Genomic DNA, 20,990 nt, shown 5'->3' on the forward strand with positions numbered 1-20,990 from the left:
ATGCATGCAATTAGTCTGTATCCTCAATGTGTCTACAGTGTTATTAAATTACAATGCATGACCAGAAAACTGGCAGGACATGAACAAATTTGCCGAATTATACACATTAGTTATATACCCAAATTTATAATGAAATGCAGGTTCCAACCTATGCATCTGACTTGCCCTTTAAATGCTGTGTTTAGGCAAACATCTTCGTAACTTCTGTTCATGATATAAAGAAGTGTAAGAAGATTTCGATTTACAGTAGTACCTCAGGTTAAGTACTTAATTCGTTCCGGAGGTCCTTAACCTGAAACTGTTCTTAACCTGAAGCACCACTTTAGCTAATGGGGCCTCCTGCTGCCACCGCGCTGACAGAGCACAATTTCTGTTCTCATCCTGAAGCAAAGATCTTAACCCGAGGTACTATTTCTGGGTTAGCGGAGTCTGTAACCTGAAGCGTATGTAACCTGAAGCATATGTAACCTGAGGTACCACTGTATAAGAACAAGCTTTAGATAAAGGGGACCGTGCAGCTGTCCAAGTAGTCAGTTTCTTCCTGATTGTACATATTAAGCTGGAATAATTTTAAAAGCCCTTGCAATCCTCCTTCAAGAATCCCCCTCCCCCCGAGAATGGTTCCACAGATACAGGTAGCAACTACTTTCATTAGATTTTGAATAAAATAATGTAGAAGGTGTAAGAAATACAAAACAAAAAACTACCAAAGAGATACAGATTTCTACCAGCTCAAAAATAAAATAAGAGGAGATAAAGGATATTTTCTAACTTAGTTATTTGGACAGTGAACTGGGGCATGCGTCTCAACTTCAGATCAGAGGAAACTGCCTTTGAGGTGGACCTAGACTAGGGATGGGGAATTTGTGGACTTCTAGGTGTCGTCCAACCATCTCGGGACGACAGAGGACGAGATGGTTGGACGGTGTTCTCGAAGCTACAAACATGAGTCTGGCCAAACTGCGGGAGGCAGTGGAAGACAGGAGGGCCTGGTGTGCTCTGGTCCATGGGGTCACAAAGAGTCGGACATGACTAAACGACTAAACAACAACAGGTGTTGTTGGACTCCATTTTTGTGAATCCCAGCCAGCTTGGTCAATGAACAGAGATATTAGAAACTGTAACCTAACAACATCAGTGGTGGAGGGTGACTCCCTGTTTGTGGCTTAGACAGACAGAATCCATCTACCTAGACAGTTGATTAGCTGCTCCTTGCTGTCTATCACAAAAAAACTTAAAGAATAAGACATGATAGTCCGTGAAACAAATTCTACTGCATGAGGGCTGGTTTGCTGTACATGCAATCAACTGAAAGCTGATGTGACAAATTGCATATGTTCACCTTTTGACTGGTAGTCGCCTGCTACATTTGTTCTTCTATAGCCAGTTTCTAGCCTTTCAAAGTTCTCCAAGCAGCTTCATGATATATTAATATTTACACAAGCCGTAAGGGAAAATGGGCCAAATGATTGCACAGCTAATTCTGAATGTTCAAGGGGACTTTGGGTCTTCTACCTCCAGACAGCAGGTCCTTGTGCACCATGCCACAAACTGAGGTGGTCTTTCAAATGCAGATTATAACACAACACAGCTTTCTCCTATTCAAAGGAGGAGGAGGAGAAATTTGCACTAGACATGCCCAAGTCAAAGGACAAGCTAAGCCTACCATGGCCAACCTTCTGTTTTAGAATTCTCAGTATGTTAATTAGCTACTAAAGCTGAAAACAACAACTCCTCAAATAAATATTTATAGCCTGGGGGTCTTGTACAGAGTGGGCCCTACCATTAGGCTGAAGGAGGAAGCTGCCTTAGGCAGCTAGTTTTAAGTGACATGAAAGGGCAGCAAACTGATGGTTATTTAACTTATTACTGTACTGCATTTGTACTGCTGGGAAGGGAGAAAGGTGCTTGTGGGATTTTGTGCCTCAGGTGCCAAAATAACTTGACCAGCCTTGGGAACTGTGCACCCTGACACGGGAGGAAAAAGCTATCTGCTGCTCTGCCTCAGGCAGCAAAATGTCTTGAGCTGGCTTGCTTGTCCGCATGGACCTAATTGTGAGATTAAAGGCTGTCCTTGATGGATACCGTTATCTTTCAGTGCACAGTAACTTCCAACTTCTTTTGCAAATGGATTTTTTTAATTAGGGGAAGAAAAGCTTAAAACTCTCCCCCAACATCTCATAACAGCAATGAGCACAAATCTCCTTCTAAACCAGTTTAAGGTCTTGCACTTGCAGAGCTGCTCTTACTGCTCTAATTAACATGGCTCCCTCTTTTGAAAGGAGGATTATTATTAATGCCAGTAGGCGGTCATAGTTTTACAGCTTATGGTGAAATACCAGGGAGGACGAGGTTTCTGAACCTTTCTGAATCTTCAGTAACTGCACAGAAGAGGGGCTGTTGACAGGTGTGGTATTTCTCTCCCCCAAAACACTGAGGCAGGACAAGTGCATCGTCCGAAATTATCTCTTCCCAACAATTTACAAGCACAGGAACCCTGCTCTCTAGTCAACACTTCTGTCTCCTTCCCAACTTCCAGTACAGTTCAAACCACTGCATCCACAGCCCTGCTATGCAGGGTGAAGAACACAGGAAGCTGCCCAGTACTGTGTCAGATCACTGGTCCATCTAGGTCAGTATTGTCAACACAAATTGGCAGTGGCTCTCCAGGGTTTCAAACAAGAGTCTCTCCTACCCTACACGGAGAAGCTGATGATTGAACTCAGGACATTCTGCATGCAAAGCAGGTACTCTACCACTGAGCTACAGCTGTTGGGGTAGAAGGTGGGTGGCATGAAGATTGCTGCACCAGCCTAGAAGTGGTGCAGTGATTGGGCTCATATCAGGCCTGGTGGCATCTTGTCAGATCAGTGAAACTGGTTTGGGATCTAGGCTATTTTTGTCCCACTCAACATCCCCATAATGGCCTGTTCCAGGCTCTTCCAGTTCCAGTGAGAATCTGGCTGGTGGCATTTTTTACCCACTAGAAAGGGAAGTGCTGTACTGATGGCGTGTCCCTTTGGCCACTCAGTTGGCAGTGACTGGATGGAGGCTGGATTAGCTAGCACAGCTGTGTAGGGAAACACCTCTGCCCAATCCAACCCCCCACCTCAAACAACAGGGCTTGGATTGCTCTGATAGCCACAGAACTCTGTGTTCCATGTTCTACATGGTTATAAACTTTCTCTCTCACACAGCAAGCATGCTGTGCTTTGCCTTTACAGCTTTCACTGGTTTTTTCCCCCTATGGCTAGCCAAAATACATACCTGCTGTGGCTCTTCTGTGGCTATCCATTTAGGGGAAAGGAGACTTTTTTGTATGTGTGCCCATATACAAATAGTAGTGTCGGTTGTCTGCTTATATCAATTTACTTTAACTTATGTGGTTCTATGCTGTGTTTTTTATTTTTTAAAAAACTTCAGCTTGCTGAAAGCAAACAAACCTTTGAATCAAGTTGAGCAATTTAGAAGTGCATATACAACCTTAGCTTTAAAAGCAAGTCTCCATTTGGGCTGCATTATTCCGAAGGAATTGTCCGGGAACTTCTATGGAGGAGCTGTTAAAATGTTCTGCATTCCAAAACAGGCTCTAGATAGGCAATGCTATTCCACTGGTGTGCAGAGACTAATTGCAACAGTATTTTTCGTCTTGTTGATCATGCGCTCCCAGGCACAGCAGTTAGCTGGTCTGAATTTATAATCGGAGTGGTTTCAGCAGCTTTTAATTTTCCTGCTGTTTCCTGCCCTCAGCTGCTGTGCTTTTAGTTCAGTCTCTGCTCTGAGTATCCCTACAGTACATTGTAAAGTTAAAGGATCTACCCTGCCTCATCCACATTTTCCAGGCTGCTCTTTGGAGACACTGAAAAGGAACCGTGAGGGGACCCCCATTTTATGTGCCATTTCCAGGCCTAACTTCATGCTGTGCTTTGGTGGTTCTGCCTCTGGAACATATTTTGAAGTATGTGTTATGAGAAGTGATGCTAATCAGGAAGGGTGGTTGCCATGGTGACCGTGACATGAGTATTTGTGGATCCTGTTTTTGACCCCTGCCCACTAGCTACTATTCTACCACACAAGACTCTGGGGACAGAAAAAGTGACGCGAACAGCGACTTCAACCAATTATTATATGATTATATTACATCCTTATTTACAGGTTATCTTGTAGGACACAGGCTTACATAATCAATCAGTATTTCCCCATCAGCTATTCCTTACTCAGGACAGGAAAGTTCCTCAAATGCCTACATTTTGGCAATTGTTCCCCCCACCCCCAAAAAAAGCTACCATCCAACATGTTTGCACTAGACTTGAACAGAACTGAATAAATCCTCAAAACTCCATGTATATAAAATAGGATCCCTCAGTGGCTGGGCAATCAAGTGGCTGGGATTTTTTCCCCTGGCACAGCTCTTTCTGGAGGTAATTAAGCATTTTTTGTTACTGGCAGGGTAATTCCCTTAAAACTGGTAACATGCAAGTTCTTTCAGTCACAAAACTGCTCTACCCTGCACCACAGCTTTTATCACTGCCACTGCTCTCAGTAGTTTTGGTGCTTCATCATATGAATGCCCCTGACAGAAGTCACTGCAAAAAGAAAAAAAGTGAATATGGAATGAATATGAGGCCTTTACTAGAGAAATTATATCTCGCCTTACAGCTTTTGCTGTGAAGTCACAACTGGGTATACTAAACATACTACTGCTTTACAAGTAGGTCCTCTGGTAATGGAATGCTGGACATAAACATTAAAGGCCTATAGAAAGCTCATAAATAAGATATTATAGTGTGCATTGCTTTTATGACTTTCATTGGAAACTTACTTTCAGCATTAAAATAAGAAGAGGAGGGGAAGAGGAGGATGAGACAGGCAACAATGCTTGATCTAAAGGCCACTAATCCTGCTGAGGTCCTTTCCACTTACTTCAAGGGCTGTAAATTCCCCCTTCCACGTTTCATGCCATGCATGAGATATGGAGCAAATTAGTGCAGAACCCTTGTTAAATCTGGTGGCTCATTTAGCAACTGTGAAAGCAAAGTCACCAGATGACACGGATGGTGCATCACATATATTAGGCAGCATAAAAAACCCTTCAATAGTTTCCATTTTACAGGCCCTGCACTTAGCACAAAACACTTCTTTTTCTTACCATAATTTCCCTTTTTGTACCAAATGTGCTCCCCTGTTGCATTTGAACTAATGGTATCAGATCTCTCCCCTTCCCTCCATCTGTCCAAACCCAAGCACGCAAGTTCAGTTGCCACAACAGAGATTAAAAATATATATTTAATGTCGGGATACTCATATCCCTCCTCTATAGAAAGTAACTAAGCAGTAGAATAACCAAACTGTAAACATGAGGAAGGAAAGAAAACTTTACGAAGCCTGATAACAGTCACATGTTACAATAAGCTACCATTGACAGACATTTCCAGCATTTCAGCTCTGAAGTCAAGTATGTCATGTTCTTGGGCTTCTTCCCTTGATAATCTCTGCCATCTGTGTGCTTGTTATAATTAAAATGAATTCTTCAAGTAAGCTTTTCAGGACATTCCATCACATTAACTCCCAGATCTCAATCTCTCCTTATGTGTTGCTATGATCAGGTACTGGCAACTTCACACAGGGGGATGCTGAACTGGGTTTTCCCAAAGAAAGCTTGGTTTTAAAAATGTTAAACAGATGGAAGAACTGTTTTGACATATAGGAATCTGTTGTTGTTGTTGTTGACGACCAGCCCTTCACTATGAGGTCCCAGGGTGGGTTACAACATTAAAACACAGTATCAAAAACAGTGTAAAACAACTTACAGTCACAAAAACAGCGTGGGTATTAAAAATTTCCATGCCAAGTATCAAAAGCCAGGGTAAAGAGGCACCTCTTCAGCATTTGCCAGAAGCTGTGCAATGAAATGCCTATTTCTTGTAAGGAAGAATATTTCAGAACAGGAAGGGGGAATTGGTGGTCCTCCAGATGTTGTTGGAAAAGAACCCTCATCAGTTCTGACTACCTGTGATGCTGGCTGGGGCTGATGGAAGCTGCATCCCAACAGCACCTGGAGGGCCAGAGGGTCCCCATCCTATTTTAGATCTCAAATTTTACTGACAGGAAGAATGTTCAAATTTAATACATAATAATAATAATGCTGAAGACAGCGTGAGACTTTGCTCTGCCCACCAAAATCAAGAAACATATTTCAATGGTAAGCAAAAGACTTGGTTTCAGAAATTAGGCCCCTGGTTTCCCCTGTTGTTGTTTTTTTTTTAATATTTACTTAAACTTCCAGCCTATCCTGTTTCAAATGCTTCTGATGTCAAACCATTACGTGAAAATGGTGTTCTATCCCTGGAGCAACTACAAAATCATTTTAGCATCTGTGAATGATCTCCTTCACCACAACCCACAGTACAAAAACTCAAACTAGGGAGGGAAATCACAAAAAGAAGAAACCACCAGCATGCAGCAGAATGCATAATATACAGGAGAAATGAGCTACTTTGCATACAGGCAAAAAACAAGGAGCATAAGGAAAAAACTATAAATCTAATTTATGCTCTCTGTAATGCCTCTTCTTAACACTAGTGTGCTGTAATGAGGCCAAAGCATAACTGAGGGCAGTATAAAACCTATTGAACTCCATTAGGTATTTAACAGATATTTGCATTCCAAACAAGCTCTCTTAATTACAAATTAAATTCTAAATGCAATACCTCTAATAACATGGAGTTGCTAAGTTGTAATAGCTTACATATTGAAATGACCCCTTGAGGGTAAATTCTGACACAGCCAGATTGCAAGTGACAGGCATAAGCCATTGATCTTGTAAACAATGAAAGCTACCATTCAACCAACCCTCAAATTATCTGAGGCAGAGCTGTTTTAAATCCTGTACTAGTATTTTCTCTTGTGTGGGGCTAGCCTGCCCACTGGGCAAATGTAATTTCCACCCCTCCCAGCACCAGAACTACAAGGAATGCCGAGCAGAACATTTTGGCGAATTGGCACTAACATTCCCAGCGGGAACATAGGAAGTGCCTTATTATCCTGGTTCCCACCCAGATCATGATGAGAGAGGCTCTTACTTGAGAGTAAGGAAGAGATCTTCACTGAGACAAACAAGATATACAAGCTCAGCAAAATTTAGTGATCACAATAGCAGCTATGCTCAGGTTAGCTTCCAGGAAATGAAATGTTAGCCAGGCTAGAAGCAGCAGGTCAAGTCCAAGGAGTCAAAGATCAGGGAAAGGAGGCCAGAACTGCACAGGAAAAATGGAGTTGTCCCAATGGGGTGCAATGCCCACCTGCCAAGCTTTTAAAGGTGGGCCAAGGGTGCCCACTTGCAAGGCTCTTGTTCCCAGGTCTCAGCCCCCCCCCGGGCATTCTCCTGGTTTTCCTTCTTGTCCATCTTAGTCTGCCATTCCCGAGCCTGGTGATGCCTCAAGACTCATGACAGGACATTGGTCTATCAATCTCAGTATTGTCTACACTGACTGGGAGGTGCAAACCAGGGTGTTAAACAGGAGATATTCCTCACCCATCCCTGGAGATGCCAGGGACTTTTTGCAGGCAAAGCAAAACAGAATGACAGCCCTTCTCTTGTAAGGAGCAGCCTTCATATGTGCTGCTGCCATCTATCTCTGAGTGTATTCTTTATTGTCTTACCTCCCCCAACTCAACTTGATCGTTTGCTTTTTGGAAAAGGGAAATATTACAATGAATGAATGAATGACATTTGTATTCCATTCCATTCCATTCCATAAAGTTACCTCTGTGCTAAGGTATGCTACATAAGAGTGCTGTTAGCCAAGCTTTTGAAACATGGGGACAACTGACATCAACTGGAAGTAGAGCATTTTGTGTCACTGGTCCCATGCTGAGGAATACTCTTCCAGCATAGATTCAGCCAGCATCCTTGCTGCTAATTTTCAGACTTCTCTTCAAGCCTATCCAGTTGTGCTAAGTTTCTCAAGGTGAGCTAATCATTTTTATCTTGTACTTGCCTATTTTGTTGATATTTTATATGAGAGGGCTATCTGTATATGTTTTAAAATAAATGAAATAAAAATAAATACATTGCAAGGCTTCCCTACTTGGTACACTGGTAGTCTGTGTTAACAATTTATGGCAAGTGACACAGTGGAGACTATAGGCTCACAACTAGAATTGCCGTTTAAAGGAACAGCCCCCCCTTTCTCTCTGTGGTTTTTAGATGTTAGGTTTTCAGACTTGTATTCTAAATGTTCACGTAGTTGGAAAGATTTCTTTTTAAAATTGCAGTTTTTGTAAGGTATTTTGAAATATCTACTTAATTTCTTCTCTGTGTTGTTAGGAACACCTTTTAAGATATAAATAAAACTCCTCCTCACTTTATTGCAACTAAGAAAGGAGTACATTTATTGCTGGAATGCACTGAGCAGAAACTGAAAAGAACTAGTGAGCAAAAATAAACTTAGAATAAAAATAATGATGAACTACAGAGGCCTCATTGGAATGTATTGCGATAAAAATGAGATTTTGCTTCCAATTTTAACCAACCGCAGCAATGGAGGATTATGTCCAAACCTAGCCAGATTATGGTTAGTCTTCGTGGAGTGAAGAAATAAGCCAGCTTCAAACCATGGTATGTGAAGCTGGCTTGCTTCCATAAACAATAGCTAAAATCAACTGCAATTTATGGTTCGGAGACATTAAGATAAACAGTAGTTAACTGAAACTGGAAAGAAAAGTTTATAATCTTGTTCTCATGGTCACACTGACATAGGAGAAGGGAGCATACGAGCTCCAGGCTTGTATATTTTACGTCTAAACTGGGCCAGTGTGTTTGAGGGTTTAGTTTCTTTGTTTTTTTAAATGAAGTGAGAAACTGTAGTTCTATCTCGTAAGTTACAGTTGTGTGTGTGTGTGGTGTGATGCTTGAACTGGGGGAGTATATCTAGAGGTATATGTAATTACCCTTGATTTTTAGATATGAAATTATGCACAATAGTTAGCTTCATGAGTTCCAAAGCAACATGACCGTCTCTTTAAGAAGTCAAGAAGAGAAGGAAAATTACTCCAAAGAGGGGGGGGTGTGTGTGGAGAATCAACAGTGCTCCCTCCAATTGCAAGTACAGATGCCTGGCCAGACTGGCATCTGAATCTTACACTGGTGACAGACAGCACAGCCTCTTCCACTGCACCCGAGGGCAGAAGGCTAGCTTGGTGGATGCAGGGCAAACAACAGAGCACACATAGCTCTGTCTGGCTACTGCTTCCCAATTCCCAGCATCTGCTGCTGCTGGAGGCACCCACCTCACTTTGCCTAATGATAAGGCTGGCCCTGGCACAGAGTAATAGATCTTCACTCTATGGTTGGTAAGAACCTTTTCATTTTCGTTTTGCTGAGAGTTGTGAAACTCCACATGCTCAGAGTAGTGCTCGTAGTCCACAAAAGGTTATGCCATAAAATTTTGTTAACTTTTAAGATCCTACAGGACTTAATTTGTGGCACCTAATTTCATTGGGGGTGTGTGTGTGTGTCCTATTTTGGGAACTGCACCAGGACCCCCAACCACCCTAATTCAGCCTTGCATTTATTCACCATTTGTTTGAAGTGTGGCCAGCTATATACATAGAGGAAGCCTAAAAGTAATTGTTCAGTATGTATTCCTCTGCCACCAGCAAAGCCCTCTTCCTCACAGGGTGGTTGTGAGCATAACACAAACAACAGTTATAAACTATCATGCATATTAAATTGCAGAATTTAGGTAATGAGGAATTTTGGGGTGCCCAAACTCCATTTCTTATAGGGGCACCTAAAATTATCTGCCTACCTTGTTTCTGCTAGTGAATTCTCTTGTAGGTGGCTTTGCAAAAGTCTGATTTAAATGCATCATGCAGTAAATCCTGCCTCTAACATTTTAAACAAATTGATACTGCATACACAAAAGAACACACCTTTATATATAAATATCCCCGCATTTAACTTAAAAAGGACCACTTTGCCTGAGGGATTTGAATTGCAAGTTTTGTTCTACTTGTCCTGAACACTGCTATTGTGCTTCATAGGTACATGGAAGGAGGAAGAACTCAGCATATAGCTATTACGGAAGGAAACTAGCTGTAATTTCAAACAATTTCCCACAATAATTGCACCTTCAAATGCTTTCCCATTATACAGCTTGCAATATATATGCAGAAATACGAAGACACATAACTTTTCAAAAGTATAGGTCTAGCTACTTCCATCTCTTCATCATTTCAACAATGTAGACTATTGAGATTGGGGGACGTTTTGTGAATCCAGTCTCTTTTCCATTGCATTTCTACTTGGGAGTGGGCAGGGAAAGAATCATAACTTAATGACAGATCACATGCTCTGTGTGCAGAAGGTCCCTGGTTTAATTCCCAGCCTCCCCCCATTAGAAGAATTTCAGGTATTAGGGCTGGAAAAGTCCTTGAATAGCTTGTGCCAGTCAGAGGGAAAGGAGGGTGGTAGAAAGTGAGAAACAGAGAAAAGAGGATGCCTCGCCTACTATTGGCTTTGGCTTGGCAGTCACCAACAAATTACCCATGAAGACACAAGGCCCATGGCAGAAAAGGGTTCCCCACACCTGCTTAAGGATACTGGAGATTCTACCCCTTTTCTTGATAAATTTGTAAAATAATCTGTGGGAGTCAAGTCTGAATGACTGTTATGAACCAGTCTGTCGGTATCTGGGAAAGCTATCTTCTGAAAGTTGAGAGAGAGAGAGTAAGAAAGGCAACGGACTCTACAACAAACCTGTACTCTTTCACCTGGGATACAAGCCTCCCTCCCTCCAAGTTGCACAGGTCCATGCAAAACAAAAGCCCATCCCCATCTTAAACCACACACTTCCAACTTACATTTTCGCTGTTGACATCAGCCTCACTGGGGCATCCAAAGAGTTCCCGCCTCAATAAATTCCCGTCATACTCTAGAAATGTCAGGTAGAGGTTGCGGAAAAATTCAACGTGCTTGTTCTTTACTCTCAGCTTTTTGGGTGAGTTCCAATGGATCACCTAGGAGAAAAAAACAAAGCAGGCATTCCTGTCGTGAAAACGCAGCCACATTTGCCTGCTGCCTTTAAGGAACATCTTTCTCACTATTGTTACAATCAGTTTACTTCGTCCTTTCTCAGTGTTGGAATCTGAATGAGGATTGGAGTAGGTGGGCACTATTTAGGCTCTTCCACAATTACCTTTTCTTCAAGGAAGCTGGAGAACATGAAGCAGTGGGAAAACATTCCTATCGAAGAAGGACATACAATAGGACTCTATCTCATACTCCTGCATCCTTACAAACAGGGATGCATAACTTGAAGGCTTGCTGGGATGTGAATTTTCTGGAAAAGTTTGAATTTGAAAATTCAATATTAGTTTGCACTGGAAATATTTTTTCCCCTCTGAGTGATATAACTTAGCATGCTTATTTTACTTGTATTGAGTAAACAAAGCCAAAACTTTTGAAACTGTCAAGCTTGCCTAATGTTTAGTTGCAGTTGGCACCCATCCCCTGCTACTAATGAACTTATGAATTGGAAAAACTTTCTGCAGGAAAAAAAATTAAGCACTGGGAAATTTTCTTCTCCACACCGCTGAAGTCCTGTGTTGCATTGTACATGAATACCGTGTCCTGCCAGCTTCAACAGCTCACCTACTGTGTCTTCAATAGAGGCCAGGCAGCCCATTTAAAAGGTGTCACCCCACCATTCCCTACCCCCAGCCCAATCAACAAGCCGCCATTCATTCTGCTTTGGCAACGTAATGGGGAGATGATAATAGGGTAAGAATTAAAGGCCCTGAAGAAAAACCTCCAGTGGGGATCAAGAAGTGACAGATTGGAACAAATTCATTTTATGGAGATTACATTTTAGGCATAAAATGGATTCTTTGTTTCAAGCATTCCAAAGAGGCCAAGATGTGTGTATGCATGGAGGAAGGGAGAGAGAGAGGATTTTGTTGGGAACTCTTCCAAACTGGGGCTCCTGAAGGCTTTGTACATCCATTAGAGAAATTACATGTAGGGGCGGCAGCACTCTGAGCAGCAAAAAAATTGCCAAGAGCTGAGTAAGCAGTGGCTACAGTACTGTATCACAGCTTTATTTAACTTCCTCATGGCACTTCTTATTACTAATCTGAAAGCATCTTCCTTAGCCAATGAGACCAAACCTATTTGGAATTTCAGAGTGCCGACTATGCAGCAAGGCCAAAACCAACCGCTGAGGGATAAAAAGAGCTATATAAACAAAAACAAGAAGAAATGAAGTCATCTCAAATCACTTAGGATCATACGCTACTTCATATTCTCCAGTTTCCTTGAAGAAAGGGTTTAACTGTGGAAGACCCTAAATGGTGCCTCCCTACTCCAATCCTCATTCAGAATGTGATGCTGGCAAAACTTTGTCTGCTTGTAAAAAGAGATGATTTTTGCTGCTTATGTGGAGTGTCTAGTTTTAGCTCCAAAATACCAAGTCTCCGAGTGGTGCAGTGGGATGGTCATGTAATAAGGCACAGCGAAATTGTTTGCTGGTCTGCACTACATTCAAATCCTTCCATGTGAATCACCCCTGGAGAAATAGGCTCACCTTCTTTTTTAGCCCACTGCATAAAACCTAAAAAGCAGAGTGTGTTAGAGTATTACTGAAATCATAGAATCATAGAATCATAGAGTTGGAAGAGACCACAAGGGCCATCGAGTCCAACCCCCTGCCAAGCAGGAAACACCATCAGAGCACTCCAAAGAAGGAGACTCCACCACACTCCTTGGCAGCAAATTCCACTGTCGAACAGCTCTTACTGTCAGGAAGTTCTTCCTAATGTTTAGGTGGAATCTTCTTTCTTGTAGTTTGGAACCATTGCTCCGTGTCTGCTTCTCTGGAGCAGCAGAAAACAACCTTTCTCCCTCCTCTTATGTGACATCCTTTTATATACAGTGGTGCCTCGCAAGACGAAATTAATCCATTCCGCGAGTCTCTTCGTCTTGCGGTTTTTTCGTCTTGCGAAGCACGGCTATTAGCGGCTTAGCGGATTAGCGGCTATTAGTGGCTTAGCGGCTATTAGCGGCTTAGAAAAAGGGGGAAAAAAGGGAAAAAACTCCCAAGAAGTTTTGTCTTGTGAAGCAAGCCCATAGGGAAATTCATCTTGCGAAGCACCTCAAAAGACGGAAAACTCTTTTGTCTAGCGAGTTTTTCGTCTTGCGAGGCATTCGTCTTGCGGGGCACCACTGTATTTGAACATGGCTATCATATCACCCCTTAACCTCCTCTTCTCCAGGCTAAACATGCCCAGCTCCCTTAGCCGTTCCTCATAAGGCATCGTTTCCAGGCCTTTGACCATTTTGGTTGCCCTCCTCTGGACACGTTCCAGTTTGTCAGTGTCCTTCTTGAACTGTGGTGCCCAGAACTGGACACAGTACTGCAGGTGAGGTCTGACCAGAGCAGAATACAGTGGCACTATTACTTCCCTTGATCTAGATGCTATACTCCTATTGATGCAGCCCAGAATTGCATTGGCTTTTTTAGCTGCCGCGTCACACTGTTGGCTCATGTCAAGTTTGTGGTCAACCAAGACTCCTAGATCCTTTTCACATGTACTGCTCTCAAGCCAGGTGTCACCCATCTTGTATTTGTGCCTCTCATTTCTTTTGCCCAAGTGCAATACTTTACATTTCTCCCTGTTAAAATTCATCTTGTTTGTTTTGGCTCAGTTCTCTAATCTGTCAAGGTCATTTTGAAGTGTGATCCTGTCCTCTGGGGTGTTAGCCACCCCTCCCAGTTTGGTGTCATCTGCAAATTTGATCAGGATGCCCTTGAGTCCATCATCCAAGTCGTTGATAAAGATGTTGAATAAGACCGGGCCCAAGACAGAACCCTGTGGCACCCCACTAGTCACTCTTCTCCAGGATGAAGAGGAACCATTGATGAGCACCCTTTGGGTTCGGTCAGTCAGCCAGTTACAAATCCACTGAGTGGTAGCATCGTCAAGACTGCATTTTACCAGCTTCTTTACAAGAATATCATGGGGCACCTTGTCAAATGCCTTGCTGAAATCAAGGTAGGCTACATCCACTGCGTTCCCTTCATCTACCAGGGTTGTAATTCTGTCAAAAAACGAGATCAGGTTAGTCTGACATGACTTATTTTTCAGAAATCCATGCTGACTATTGGTGATCACAGCATTCCTTTCTAGGTGCTCACAGACTGTTTGCTTAATGATCTGCTCCAGAATCTTCCCTGGTATTGATGTCAGACTGACTGGGCGGTAATTATTTGGGTCCTCTCTTTCCCCCTTTTTGAAAATAGAGACAACATTTGCCCTCCTCCAGTCTGCCAGGACTTCGCCTGTTCTCCAGGAATTCTCAAAGACGACTGCCAGTGGTTCTGAGATCATATCTGCCAGTTCTTTTAATACTCTTGGATGCAGTTCATCTGGCCCTGGAGACTTGAATACATCTAAACTAGCCAAGTATTCTTGTACTATCTCCTTAGTTATTCTGGGCTGTGTTTCCTCTGCTGAATCATAAATGAAGTTGCCTTCCTTGGTGGAAGCAGAAAAATAAGTGAATGCAAGCAAACAGCTTTAGAAGGATGCAAGTAAGTGATTTTGCCCAAATGGCAAAGGATGGGAATTATTGATCACCTAAAAGGTGGGGAGGAATACTATTTTAAGAACACAAAGGAGAAAACGAGGAAGGGAAAAGTAAGAACATTGCTATCATTTCAAGCTATAGTCCTCAAAACTAGAAGATAATTTCCTTTTCCAGTGTTCTCAGTAGAGCCTGACTGACTGCCACAAATTTTCAACCTGGGATTCGGAACTGAGCCAGTACGTAGCTATTACTAATTATGATCAAAACAGCCATTCCTAAAACCAGTCTTTTAAAGAGCAATTTCCTGTTATTGGAGCAAACTGGGTTTCAACCCTGAAAAATAAATTCTGGCAGTTTATTTGTTCAGAACTTTGAATGTTGCTAGAGCGGATTTGCCAAGCTCTACAGGAAAACCAGCCATCAGACAAGAAGAGGAGAATGGTAGAAAAATAAAGGTTTTCGTTCAGTTGGATCCATCCACTCCACTCTTCTTGCTTCAGTAGAGTAGATCTAGAACCCATTTTTCTGACCTTGCAGGCAGCTACAATCAGAGCTGTGCACACATGGCCTTCCAAAAACTCACAGCCATCTTTGCAGGCAGAGAAATTGTGGGGATCATTTCACTGAGTTTCTCCAAGGGAGTAGAACTTATACAATAGTTTCTAGGGGTTGGGCCTCACCATTAGCAGAGGCATTAACGCTGTTGGTGTAGCATTATGCTAGGGCACTCTGTGTGGGAGGAGAAATTGCAGGGGAGTGGGAAATAGACAAAGAGATTCCTGAAATGTGTGTCAGGAATCTGTATGTGAACAGATGTCCAAGAGAGCCTAGACTGGGTTGAATGAAAGTTGAATGGAATTGAATAGTGTCCAGAATTTTTTTCTTTGAAGGATAGGCAGGTGTTAACATGATTAAAGGACAGGAGGAAACAACCAAATTTTTAGTAGTGCAGGGGCTGTTTATTATTATTATTATTATTATTATTATTATTATTATTTTCTAATTAGCGTCCCTCCATTAATTTCTGCAAACACAGTAGGTATGTTAGCTAGCAATGAAATTACAGGATGAACAATGACAAAAATCAAGATATAATAAATGCTGCAAAATCATTTAGTGCTTGAGGTGCTCAGTTCAATCAATAAGAATAAGTGATCTAGCTGGAAAGATAGCTGAGAAAGTGCAGTTCATTCTTTTGTATGGAGAAAGACTGGCAGGCTAGACTACAGGGATGGGAAACTGTGGCCCTTTGGATATTGTTGGATTCCAGCTCCCAACATTCCTAACCATTGGTTATACTGTCTGAGATGGATGGGAGTTATAGTCCAATAACCAACACTCCCTTAATCTTTAACACTGGACATGTCTTGCTATACCTGCAAGTTGTGTGGATATTACAACAAAGCATGAAGTGGTCCTGAATCATTCCAATCAGATTCCAGTTTCCAATCCATCAGAAAAAGATTTCCCAGAATTAGAAATCAATGATGCATGGATTTGGGAAAAAGAAAGAAAGATTGCATGGAAATGGCTCATTGCTGGTACTCCATTGTTCAGGATTACTGTATGTTTTGTTGTAACAACCACTTGAGTTATATTTTTCAGGCTAATTTTGTATAACCTACTATAACTGTTGCAGGGAGTGGGGTATTGATCTGTTCTGTTCTTGTTTTACTGTGTATTATGTGTTTCTTATCTTGTATTTTTATGTAGTGGACCGCCCTGAGATCTATGGATGGAGGGCGGTATAGAAATGTAATAAATAAATAAAATAAATAAATATGTACTTGTGAGTCCAATATAGCACTATTTTGTATGTACTCTGATCTTGTATTTGTGTTGGGCTTGTTGAAAAAAGGATAGTTATCATGCAGATAACTATTGGAGAAACACATTTTCAGCATTTGTGTGCTGTGTGTGGTTCTTTGCATTCTGGCCTACAGTCCTGTGCATATCCTTGTAAACTTCTCTGAGCAACTGGAAATTTACACTTTTTGTAAATTCATTAAGCACCCCACTGCACAGGTTATTGGGCTGGACCCAAATGCAAATTAAGAGCTGTTCATGAGTAACTGCACTGAACTCAAATGCATTTATTTACAAACGAATGTGCTGTAGAACTGCAGCCTATTTGAAACCAATATACATAATTAAATCCTAATTCGGCTGAAGTCAATACTACAGTTACACATTTCAAATTCAAGAACTCTCAGTACTGGAGGACACTGAATTTTAACTCAGCATTTCCATCTTAAACCCACAGAATCATAAGCCCTTTACTACTAAATGCTCAAATAGAGACTGGGAATACTTGCTTCCCAGATCATGGCAGGCTCATGCACATTTCTGAACTAACACTGTCTATTTTATTTTTGTTTATTTACTGCATTTATATCCCACCCTTTTCACCAATGAGCTCAAAGTGGCACACTTGGTTCTCTTCCTCCTCATTTAATCCTCACAACAACCCTGAAAGGTAGGTTAGGCTGGGGTGGCAGTGACTGGCCCAAGGTCACCAAGTGAGCTTCCTGCCTGAGTGGGAATTTGAACCTGGTCTCCCATGCTGTGCCGTGCTGGCTCTCTCATATATAATATGACATTAAATATCATACACCACCTATCTACAGATACATATAAGACCAAAACTGTAATGTGTTATTTTTCACTTATAAAACCCCAACTCAGCTAGCCTTACCTTCTGAGAAATTCAAAAAAATACGGCTAATTTCTATTTGTATTTTTCATGTTAACTGCCTTAAAGGGCAAATACTTCTTAAAGGTCACATGCTACTTAATTTGAGAAAATAAGATGGCCTTTTCAATACTATTGTTTCCCCCTCGCTTAGGTTTTATCAGAGAATATGCAGTTATTCTTTTAGCTTGTCTACTTCTTTTTTGAAATGTTAAGGCTGCAATCCTATACCCACTTGCTTGGGAGTTATTCAGTGAGGCTTACTTCCAAGTAGACATGTAAGGTGAATTACAGTTGCATTGTAAGTTGAATATGAATTTCCCACAGACTGACATAAATATAGTATACTGTCTACCACTGATAAATTGTATAGTACAGTGGTGGTAATTATGTTTTGGTAACTATGAAACCGGAATAGTGTAGCAGCCAAGAGAATGAGTGGAGAGTCTTAAGTTCATATTTCAGCTCAGCTGTTAATTTGCTGGTGGCCTCCCGAAAAAGCCTGGCCATGGAAATGCTGTAAATTGAAAATATACCTTGTATGAAGAGAGCAGTCCTTCATTGAGGAAGTGAGCTTATCTTTTTTTTTTTAAAAAAATGATATTTATTAAAATTTCCAAAAAATCCAGAATAAAAAAGAAAAAAAGAGAAAAAAGAGAAAAATAGAATTTACATTTAAAACCTTACTTTCATTAACATCTTTCCAAGACTCCCCCCTCCCCCTCTTGTATTCCATTTCCATTAGATTAGTTCCACAAATTCTTACCCCAAATTTTAAAACCTTATTATAATTATAATTAGCCCATTATTCAAATTTAGTTTATCTTATATAACCATTTCTCTTTGTATTTTTTATACTTCCCTAAGATCGACCCCAGTTCCCTTCCACGAATTCCCCCTTTTTTTTGTCACACAGAGTAAAACAAGAAAAAATAAAAATATATAATTTTACAGCCTTTGGGTTCCAAATCTCCCTCCCCCCTTTCCTGATTTCGATCCCCAAAATCCATCCATCTGTCTACTGCCGGCCTGGAGATCCCACGTCCATGTCTAAATCTCTCTCAATTCCACTTTGCCGTCTTTTTGGTAGTCTTTAATTTCAGAAAGCCCAATCTTAGAGAAACTCTCAGAAAAGATCATTCTTCTTCCATCCAGACCTCTATATTTAAGAGTATAACTCAAATTCTGTTTCTTGATCCTTTTAAAGTCTGGATGTCCCAAATGTTCCAACTTCGAGCTTAGTCCAGTTTTTATTCCTCAGGTTTCTTTTCCTGATCCACTGCGAAAACCTTCTAATTCAAAAACTTCTGGTTCCTCTACAGAGGCTTTATTTGTTCAGGAACACAAACTTGCGTCAAGTCCCTTCCTTTCTTCAATAGATAAATCCATTGTCTCCTTTAGTGTAGAGACCTCTGTAGACAAAATAATACTTCGTTTTTGCAGCTTTCCCAGGAGATAAAAAGTCCTGTTCAATTCCATGAGTATTTTTCCACTTGCTGCCATTCTTGCAATGTCCCAGAACTCCCTCTAGAGGGATTATGGTAACTTAGTTTCCTTCCAGATCGCACCCAAAAGTCAAATTAACTTGTTGCCCTTATTTTCAGTAATTTATATCCAAATTGTAACGAATCTAACCGGCAAAGTCATCGTAACAAAGTTCTCTTTTATTCTCCCACTTTGACAACTACTTTGACAGCTGTCAAAATTTCTGTATCTCTTCACCAGTCTCTCATAATGGATCGCTCCCAGTTCCCGGGGGGTTACGCTTTAGTTCTCACAAACCACTCTTCTCCTCCAGCACAATTACTTGTAATTTCCCTTCGTGAAATTAATAACTTTTTTCAAATAAACAGATTCTTCTCTCGATCTTAGTTGTCAAATCCTTGCGTTAAAACATCTACAACGGGGGGGGGGGACTTCCTTTTTGCACCTCCCCCGCTTGCTCCGAATTCATAAAGCAAATTTTTCCTTTTAAGTCCGATAGATTTACTCACAGGTTGTTCTTTTTAATCCAAATTTTCAAATTAAGAAGTCGGTGCTCTCCGTCGAATGGCATGCGGCTTCGCTAGGCAGGGGAAGCAGTGGACTCATAGCACCACACCCCCCCCGTCACCCGCTCCGCAGCCTTTAAAAAGGCTCCTTCGCGGGTCGGGGGGGCACAAACGGTGCCCGCCGAGTCACCAAGTCCATGGGCATCTCCGCCCATGGTTTTTGAGGGTCCCCGCGTCGCCGGCGTGGCGGGACCCAACCCCTGCCCAGCAGGCTCCCTCCGGAGCTCGGAAGGAGTCCGCCATTCGGCGATGGCGCCAACCCGGAAGTCCCAAGGAAGTGAGCTTATCACAGTGCTTGGATCAAAGACATGAGGAGCCCAGTTTTGGACAGAAGGGCTCCATTAACATTTTTCAGCTGCCATGATTGTTTTGCTAAGCTAGAGAGTTTCCAGGACACCATTGCAATGAATCAGCTCGGTCTTGAGTTGCAGTTGGACTTGCAGGAGGTTCAGCAGGTGAAAAATGTTTGAGGTGAATCTGAAATGACTGTTTTGGGTTAAGGCCTCTGAAAAATGCAAATATTAGCAGACAAGTTTCACCAGGTTGTTCCAGTTTGGAAAACATGGCCGAGGAAGACAGGGTGACTCACATCCAGCTAGTTCATTTTTCATATGGAGAGATTTGATTAGGATCACAATCCAAGCATCTGTTGGTTCAACATAGATTACATTCAAACTGATTGCAAATGCCAGGCAATGTATTTCTGGGGCAATTTCTTTTTGTTTTTATAAAAATAAGAAGTTAAATGAATTTCTGTTGAACTATCCATTCTTCTTACCCCCACAAAAGAAAACTATGTCTTCTCTCATGATTTTGAATGTCAAGAATATCTATGTTGTATCCTTGACAACCAGCAAATTCTCTTGCCTGACTCACTCAGTGAGGTCACAACTCATTGTTGGGGAAAATCACAATTCATTAACTTGTTGTATAGGATTTCACTGCCGTGTGGTCTTTGTCAAAATGCTGCAACTGAAAATTCATTGCACAGAGAAAAACACATTATTGCTTGAAATGTAAAGAATCTAATCTGAATGTAGTCTCTATCCAAAAGTGCTGTTGACTGAGAATTAAATAGGACCTGCTGTATCCTACTGTATACACTACAGCAGGGGTAGCCAAGTTGGTGCTTTTCCTATGTTGCTAGACTACAACTCCCATCATCCATGGTCATTGGTCATGCTGGTTAGTGTTGCTGGGATTTGGAGTTCAGCAATATCTGCAGGGCATCACATTGGCTAATCCTGCCCTCTATCAATGTACATAGTATGAGTTTCATGTACCGAATTGGACTGAATATAAGCCACACTTTTTTTCCAAATTCTGATCGTGAAAAGTTAAAGTGTGGCTTATATTCACGACCTTACGCCACTGTCAAAGCGGTGCGGCTCCCCCTAAAAAGTAGCCCAGGAGCACGGGGCAACGGCGCACGTCCTGTCCGCCACTCCCAAGCCTCCCCCAAGCCGCCAAATTTTAAAGGTGCAGCTTATTTGTGGGTGTGGCTTATATTTGGGCCAATATGGTAGATAATTTTAATGTTTTCATTTTCTTTTGTAAACTACTTAGAGATTTTATTATAGTCAAGTGGTATGCAAATGTTGTTAAATGACTAAACTAAAATAAGAATTATCTCAACACCTCCTGCCAGCTATTATGC

At 41.6% G+C, this 20,990-nt stretch overlaps 1 protein-coding gene across 1 annotated transcript in view; it reads right to left on the bottom strand.

Annotated features, from left to right (window-relative positions):
• LARGE1 (LARGE xylosyl- and glucuronyltransferase 1) overlaps positions 1–20,990 on the bottom strand; it is a 250,247-nt gene that overhangs the window by 45,313 nt on the left and 183,944 nt on the right. The window contains exon 9 of the mRNA XM_079992447.1: positions 10,867–11,022. Coding sequence (XP_079848573.1) covers positions 10,867–11,022 — 156 coding nt within the window. The remainder of the gene's footprint in view (positions 1–10,866; positions 11,023–20,990) is intronic.

This window comes from Podarcis cretensis (assembly GCF_951804945.1).
Source record: "Podarcis cretensis genome assembly, chromosome: 10".
Lineage (NCBI taxonomy): Eukaryota > Metazoa > Chordata > Lepidosauria > Squamata > Lacertidae > Podarcis > Podarcis cretensis.